Below are 8,695 nucleotides of genomic sequence, written 5' to 3'. Positions count from 1 at the left end.
TGATATATTACTTACCATGCATGTATATTGTATGGTGCTAAGGACTTCTCATGGGTTATTACATTTCATCTTTACAACAGCCCTATGAGTGAAGTGCAATTATATCTGCATGGTCATATACCTAATATGTGACAAGTGTGAGCTCAAACTCAATTCTGCCCAATAGCAGGCCCAAGTTCTGAAGCTTTCCATTGCTTTTCATGAAAGCCAAGATTCTACAAACTAAGTCATACTAATAGATTATATATATGTACATATATATATACATATATATGCATGTATCTATATATATATTTCAAACCCAATGAAACTACACACACACATCCTTTTAAGTTTTATTTATATTTCTTAGTTCAAGAATTACACACTAGCCCACATTATTATATATTTACATGCTGAAACTGGCTGTAATAAGTTTAAATTCAAGAAAATAATTCTTATGTGCTACTCATTTATAATCCTCATTTGTTACTATCTCATGTATCCCAGAGATTTTAGTAGTCCTGTTTTTAGAAAGACATGAAAATAGATGCAATGATATTCACTTGTATTTTGCATTTTCTAGCCATTGGAAAATGTGCATTATGTGCATATTAAGAAAGGCTACAAGGTAATTAGTAAGGCTGATAATCACTACATTGTGAAGAAACTAGAATATCACTTTTTATAAAAGGACAATTCAGAACTGTGCAGGGACAATATTCATAACAGAACTATTTAAACACCCATGCAAATAAAATTTTTAAAATGTTATGGAATTTAAATCATTTGCAACTTTGTTTGAAATAATTAGCTTAAAATGATCAGGGTTGAACTCAAATTATTAACCTGAAAAGGAAAAGATACAAGCTGATGGAACTGTCAACTTGCTTCAGGTGGTACAAGGACACACACAATGGGCATCAGATTAGTGGACATTTGACAGGAGAAGGACATTTGGTTTTGAAAGTTAAAAACACAAAGTTCTGTTTGTCATCATTTTGGATCGTATTTATCTTTATCACAAAAGAACTTTTCAAAGCAAATTAAAATCTGATGTCACAAATTTGCATGTATCCATAGAAATATTTTACTTCAGTTTCCAAATAACTAATAAATTATTTAAGGGTGTTGCTGCTTTTTTCTTTCTTAAGTGATTTTTTTTTTAGGGCAGTATCTTAATTAATGTTCTGTTGTTTCCTTACTAGTTTTTACAGTGTTCCTAGTATATTTGGAAATATTTTTTAAACCTTTGGTGTGAAGCAGTCTTTTTTTTTTTTTATATATTTTCCCCCATTTTTCCTTTTTTCTTTCCTTTTTTGTTTTTTAGTAATTCTGGAGTCTTTGGTTAAAAGGAATAATACTATCTAAGGACAAAATGCTATTATTAAAAAAAAAGTCTTGTGTGTATTTATGTGTAATAAATTTCTGGAATAGGTATGAATAATAAGCACTTTTATTTCCTGTAGTGCCATCAGTATAAACTGTTACTCTTTTAAAATTGAGATTTAAGTTACAACCTTTGGTTTCTTGAACTCAGACATATAAAAAACTCTACTAAGTTATCAATGATCACTTCTGCTTTTCCATTTCCATTTCTAAGGCTATCTCTTGGTTGTTACATTAACTACATAAACACTACAGCATTTCCCATAAAGGGGGTGAAAGTGGGAGTGAGTGAGCGGAAAGTGAAAGTGTGTTTGTGCGTGTGCATACTTGTGTGTGTGTGTGTGTGTGTGTGTAGCATTGAAACCCTTCTGTCTGGGATCCCAAACCATTTATGCAAAAGGGTGTTTAAATTACTCTGCTGGGGCACTGCAGTAACTGTACTTAGTAAAAAATAAATAAAAATTAAGAAAAAAAACAATTATTTGTATCTATTGACCATTTACAGCATGTTGAATTATTTACATAATATTATAACACATGAACTTAAGCCATAAACAGAATTAGCACGTTGCCTTACCATAAAATACAAATTAGAAGTTAAAAATATTTAAGAAATCTGTTTTAATATTTACACACGCTGAGTGAAAGTTATGATTGCTCACATTACATGGACTCTGTACACTTAGCAAAATGGCATGATTGCTACAGTTGAGAGTATTTGCCCTAACCAACATGGTGGGGTTCAGTTATTTTTTTTTTCCTCCTTCAAGGAGGAATTTTTTTTATCATTTTCTGAAGACTTCATTTGTTTTTAAATTACCAATAGACAATGTTATTTGTTTCCTCGAAAAAGAGAGCAAGTAGACAAGCAATGTGAGAACTAGTTAATTCCCGATGTTCTGAGGTACAGTACTATTGTAGTGTCAAACTGTGCAATGGTTCATAAGAACGGTAGGCATTGATCTGCTGATAGAGAAATGCTCAGTACCCTGTATTACTAGTTTCAATATGTTGATTTGTTCAGGTTGCCAATTAAAAATACTCATACACTGGTTTAATGAAAGAAATAAAACATATTAGCTTATTCCTTTTGTTTTCCAACATATGAATGCATATATATGTATGTATGTTTATATGGATCTATATATACACATATATACATGTAGATATGTTGTAAGACCTGTGATTTGTTGTTTTGTTGTTTTTGTTGTTGAATATGAATTTAATCATAAAATTGGAACACAGTTACCTATAGAAAATGGAAATTGTGTTAGTTGCCAATTTAATGCAGGCCTTGCTTAAAATGAACGTGATTCATTTTCCCACTGCATTCTGCTGAACTTTCTCTATGTGTTGTGCTTTTATAAGCTGACAGACTTTTTGTGTTCCTAATGCTAGAATGTAAAGTCTTTTGGTTCATAAACCATTTTTATTATTATTATTATTATTTTTACTTAGCACTGCTTTTGAAGACATGAGAAGAGAAAAGGTCTAGATGGCACTGCTTAAGTATTTTCCCCTGTTATTAAATTGCAGTAGAAAGGATTGTAACATTCCTTATGCAAACACATGATTATGTTGCATGAGTTTTCAATTCTGAAAATGCATTTCATACCTACTAGCAGTCATGTACAATATATATATACAGATTGAGATCAAAGGTTTCATTTAGACTGTGCATTTTAGAGTCAGAATTTGCCTATGAATTTCACAAAGATGAAAAACACCTTAATTGCTGGCTATCTGGTTGTTTCATAATCAAAAGAAAACTATATAGATTTATATATATATGTGTATAAAGTGATAGTAATACCATATCAGAATTGCCAAACACATTTTTGTGGTCCTTAAATTTAACCACTGGATATCAAGCTGACTGGTCTTCAAAGACTTAGGAAATCTAGCACCCCTCCCCGACCCGCCCTCAATTTGGAGACTACAGTCCAATTCAATCACAGTAAAAATATAGTAAAAAATAAATTCTACATCTACTATTATCTCTGGGCAGGATGAGTCAGTCGTTTCTACCTACATGGTTATTGAATGCCAATATATGGATTTCGCTCTAGGGCATCTGTTTCAAGCTCCTGCCTTTCTCCTTTTTTCTGGTTTCCTCTTGCCACTGCGAGCAGAAATGAATCCCTGGTCATATGCTTTTGAGGCTCATGCTGCAAAGTTTCTTCTCTCACTTTGATCTAGATTACTATGTTGATCTCCCTGGACATCAAAATTTTGTTATAACCATAGTGACAATATCAAGGATTTTTATGGCTTTTATGATAATTGCAAATAAGAGCCCACTTCTAGACTTGGGCTCTGAGTTGTGTCTAGAAAAGCCTTTCCAGAATGGCATTTTGGAGTTGTGCACCTGAGTTATCGATATGCTCCTTCCTGTTATATGCTACTCAAACTTTAACCCCTGGCGACAAGGGACAGGCACTTTAATTAGTGTGATGCCCCAAAATGATTGCCTAGGAGAAAGTGTGTTCCTGGAGAAGCTTGAGAAATTTCACTCTGGGTCTACGGGCAGAAACTTGGTTGGATTCTGCCCAAAGACCATTCTCAGAGGTGTTCAAGTGTATAATCAAAAAATAAAGGCCAGAGTTCCCTTTGCTGGTGAAGGAAAAAAAAATACCTCCCATCTTTGAGCAAATTTAGAAAGCTAAATGTGTTTAAACTTTTTTTCCCCTCTGTCTGAAAGTTGGACTAAGAGGGCAGCAGGACTCTATCATATTCCAAGCTGCGGAATTATTAGGGGGGAAAAAACGTACATTTAATCCACAGGCAAATACTTGCCTTGGTTACTATGCACAATTAGGGATGTTACTTTGATTGACAAATAAGTGTGTTTTTTTTTTTGTTTTTAAAATAGAAATAGCAAAGTCATCCTCCAAGAAAACATTCAATCAAATCAAACTTTAAGGAGAAATTAGTAATTCACTATTTTCTCCAAGAAAAAGCAAAATATGAACCTCACATTGATAGAAATAAAATATATTAGCTTATTCTCTTTCCTGTCTCACATATGAATGCATATGTCCAATTAGTATAGAAAAAAGCACACTGACATAATTCAAAAATTGAATAAAAACAATACATCATGCCTGCCTATCAGTTATATATTTTTCTGTAATATCAACTGAGGCTCATAACATTCATCATGTTAATGTGGCTTAGTTGCCATCCTATGCTACACTGCTTTTCATATTCTCTTTCATTAGGCCAATTGCAACATACACAATGAAAGCACCCTTAAAAAGTCAAACTCAACAAACCCACAAACTAACTCTACTTGTGCACATAACCCTTTAAGTATTGTTTGCTATGAAAAATACAAAGGTGAATTTCACTGCACATAAGGAAATGTAGTTCAATCAATCTCTTCAAAGCCTTACTTTGTCTGTCTCCTAAGAATATAATCAGGGTTTCAGAAACAAGAAAAGCTGGAAAGGACCATTAATCCTTTAAAGAAATGAACAAATCCTTCTTTTGAAATATCCTATTAAATTTAGAAATAAACTTACAGGGAAATGTAGAGATGTCTGACATTGTCTGAGATCAACCTGTTTGCTAGCTTTGTCTGTGCTCTATATTAGTATTTGAATGACTCTCAATCTAACCTACATCTAATATACTTCTAATTTTGCTAACTTTTCTATTGTGGTTGTCTTTTGATTAGATAAATTATAAAAAACTTCTTTAGGTCTTCTATCAAAAGTTTGTGAATTTGGGGGGAGAAACTCTCTCAGTGGACCTTTTGCCATCATACAAAATATGTAAAGACCAGATGCTGTGTGGGGTTGATAAGAGTCATGCTGCTCGCTTGCTTTAATTTTGTTACAACAGTCACTTCTGGACTTTTCCACTCTGCTCTGGATTATTAACTCTTATTTTAACCACCTGGGAAATAGCTTTCTAGAACCATTTCTTGGCCACCATGCATGATAATATCCAGCAGTCTCTAGTTTCTAAATGTCAAAATGGAAGACGTCAGAGTTGACTCCCTATGCTCAAGCAGAGACTGGCCAAATTGGTTACCAAGTCTCTTTCTTCACTCTCCCTAACCTGTTTGAACTACATGAGAACCTTCTAGAATCCAGTGGGAATTATCTTCCCGTGACATTATCAACTTAATACGACGGGCATAGACCATCTTCAGTAAGCATGTTTGCATGGCATTGCAGATAATGTTTCATAAACACAGTGCCATATCAACAGCATGCCAATCTTAGAAATGAAGATGGGGAGTATCTGGATATGACCACTTCTCAGTGAAATGCCTGGCAATGCTACTGAGTCCTCTAAGAATGTTTTCTAAATAATTCCCCTCTATTTAGCCTGCATACTAAGCAGATAAAGTAGAACACTCAGACACAGTCTTGCCAACATGTGTACAAATCACTTGCATCCCAGCTGGAAAAGCACAAGGACCTTAGTGTATTCATTACTTAGCAGAAGCGACCCAAATGGTATGAAATGGACCACAGGATAGGCCAGCAACTAAGGTATTTTAGCATCACTTTTGTCCTGGATTGATGTGTTTTCCAAGTCCTACATCAGGCTGTACAACTGGTTTGAGGAGGAGTCTAGTCCTTGCTTCCCACAGGAGGCTATGTTTTAGTTCACATAATAAAGCCAATAAACGATGTTGAAGAAGGAAAAAACCACTGGGAAGAAAATGCGGGACCACCGATCAATGGCATTCACATCAGTCAAGTCGGGGATGGTGATTTTCAGTTGGGAAGCGCGTCTTCGCAGGCGGCTTTTCTTTTGTGCCACATGTCGTTCCAGGGCATTTCGGCCAAAACTGTGCCTGGGCAACCCGGCTTTCCGGTACTGGATGCTGGTGGCATCATAGGCCAGCATTGTGCTCCTGGGGTCTCCAAGTCCCATCACAGCCTCAGACGTGGCCATTTCGTTTTTTATCTCCAGAGTGCTCAGTAAGATGTTCTCATGGGGGTCCATCTGCAAGGGAGAAGAATTTAAAAAGACGTAGATTACAACAGTAAGCCTCTATTGGTGCTAATTATGTAAGGCACTACAATATGTGGTTTGGGTAGTAGTTATCAAAGTGGTTCTGAGAACTGGCTTTGAGGTTACATATTTAACAAGGATAACAAACAGATATAGCTCATATTTTGATTAAACCAGCACGGCTCCCAAATCAGTGTATCATTTAGAGCCAGTTGAGATCACTGAGGAGCATCAAGTTCTCTGAACCGAGAATATAGTTTGATCAAGGCTAGAGTCTCACAGTTTAACTATCTCATAAATATCTTCTAATAGGTATATTATTTCCCCTAATGGGTACATTTTTGGTGCTCAAAAATCAGGGGTACTCGGACATTCACCATTCTAATGATCTTCTTTCAGGGATCCTCACAATTACCAAGTTGTTTCAAAGTGGTCATTCATTCAAGAGATGAAGAAGGAAGAGGAGCATACTGGCTAGGTGTGTGGGTTTGGGAGCCAGGGGGCAAATCCTGGTTCTAAGTGAAGTGACACTGGGTGAATTCCTAATTTGAATGGTGGCTCCCTCACCATAAGCTAAATGAGTTTCAGTTTCTCCATCTATTAAATGGTATAATACAACCCTAGAGGATTTCTGTAATGACATCATGATATAAGAGACTGTTGCTGGTACCATTTTCATTGTTTCTACTCAGGGGCATATAGAAAACAGAAGGCATGATACTCTGTAAAGAATTTACAGTTCTGATACAAATATATGCAAAATTAAGCTTTGCTAGGTATGAAATAGTATTGAGGGATTAATTACTGAATTGTGCTCATAATAATAGCCTAATTACAGATGAATTTATGATAAAACTAGAACTAAAACACTAGATAATTTTTTAGATAACATTTTTTAAGCACTTGCTATTTATGCCAGAAACATTTTCATGTAACTTCATTTGATTATGCTTCTTAACAACCACACTTATACTGTATCACCTTAAATTTACTGTATTGATATAAATAGGGTAAAAGAAGAGTTTTGGACAATAGAAATTCAGGCATTATGTGACATGCCAAAATGCAACAGAACTCTGAACAACAAAGAACTTGAAAATTAACAACTGGACAAACTGTCCATGGTAGAGGGGTGAGTGGGGTGAGGGACTGGCTTGAGAGAAGAAGGAAGGAGGCAGGATTCAAGAAGAAGTCAGTGCAAACCTGGATATATACTAAGTGGGATTTTGAGCCCAGGGAATAGAATGAAGGAGGCCTCTAGATAGGGTGACCCTTTTCTCTCGTGGATGATTTCTTCTTGGCAAAGCTAAAAGTAAGGAATGAATACTGATGTCATTATACCTAAATATTAAATGACCATATATTTTTGTTTTGTTTTGTTAAGAAGGGAAGATTTTGTGTCTCATTTTTTAAAAGATATTATTTATTTGAGAGAAAGAGTGAGAGGGCACAAGCTGGGGGAATAGCAGAGGGAGAGGGAAAGGCAGGCTCCTGTGGGACTCCATCCCAGGGTCCCAAGATCATGATCTGAGCTAAAGGCAGATGCTTACCTAACTGAGCCACCCAGGCACCCAATGTGTCTTATTTTTAAGAGCCCTCAATTGCTACCGATAATAAAACCTAGATGCAACACATTATTATTAATAACAGAGTACATTTATTTAAAATAAAGGAAAATGGTCAATAGTAGATACTGGTGATATATGGAAGCAAGGGATATAACCAAACACTTAATTGGGAGATAAAATGGTCTGAGCTTCATGAATTATGCAGAAGGCAAAAAGAAGGCTGTTAAGATTATATACTAACAATTAGCTTTCAAATGTGGTTTAATGACCCTGTATTATAAATTCAAGTCTAAAATCTTTTGAGAAATACAAGCTATAAAGTATGCTAGAACCTAGTAATTGACCAATTAATCTCTGTCCACTGATTAGACATTCTGTATGTTTGGTTTATGGTAGTATTTTGTTTAGTGGACATATTAAACAAATATATTCTTTAAGTTAATTTTTAAAGTTTACAAGACTTGGAAATGAAACCCAATAAGTTTTGAAACACTTCTGTCAAGGAAGGGCCAGGTAATGGCTTTAGTCATAGAACCAATAGCCTTAGAGAAGAAAACAAATATTCAAAGGCTCATACCATGCACCAGGGCTTTGTGGAAATCATCTCCTGAATGCTCACAACCGTCTTTTGAAAAGGGATTCTTTTCTGGACTATAAGTGAAAGCGTTCACTAAATTTCAAAGTCACACACTTACTAAATGCTGGAGGTGGAACTCAAAACTTGATCATTAAAATGCACAGCTTGGGGAAGAGAAGTATAGCTTTACAACACTCAAGGAAAGTGA

The 8,695-nt window shown here is 35.3% G+C and overlaps 1 protein-coding gene across 10 annotated transcripts in view; it reads right to left on the bottom strand.

The window, feature by feature from the left end:
• Window positions 1-323: 323 nt before the first annotated feature.
• Window positions 324-8,695, bottom strand: part of GABRB2 (gamma-aminobutyric acid type A receptor subunit beta2) — a 240,388-nt gene continuing 232,016 nt past the window's right edge. For all 10 annotated transcript variants that reach the window (XM_072756703.1, XM_072756699.1, XM_072756695.1 and 7 more), the window contains one exon: window positions 324-6,333. In XM_072756703.1, the coding sequence (XP_072612804.1) occupies window positions 5,986-6,333 (348 nt within the window). In that variant the 3' untranslated portion in view covers window positions 324-5,985. The remainder of the gene's footprint in view (window positions 6,334-8,695) is intronic.

The sequence above is a fragment of the Vulpes vulpes genome, chromosome 4 (genome assembly GCF_048418805.1).
Source record: "Vulpes vulpes isolate BD-2025 chromosome 4, VulVul3, whole genome shotgun sequence".
NCBI classification, from domain to species: domain Eukaryota; kingdom Metazoa; phylum Chordata; class Mammalia; order Carnivora; family Canidae; genus Vulpes; species Vulpes vulpes.
Note: the sequence above shows the minus strand (reverse complement) of the source record. Positions and strands in the feature narration are given on the sequence as shown.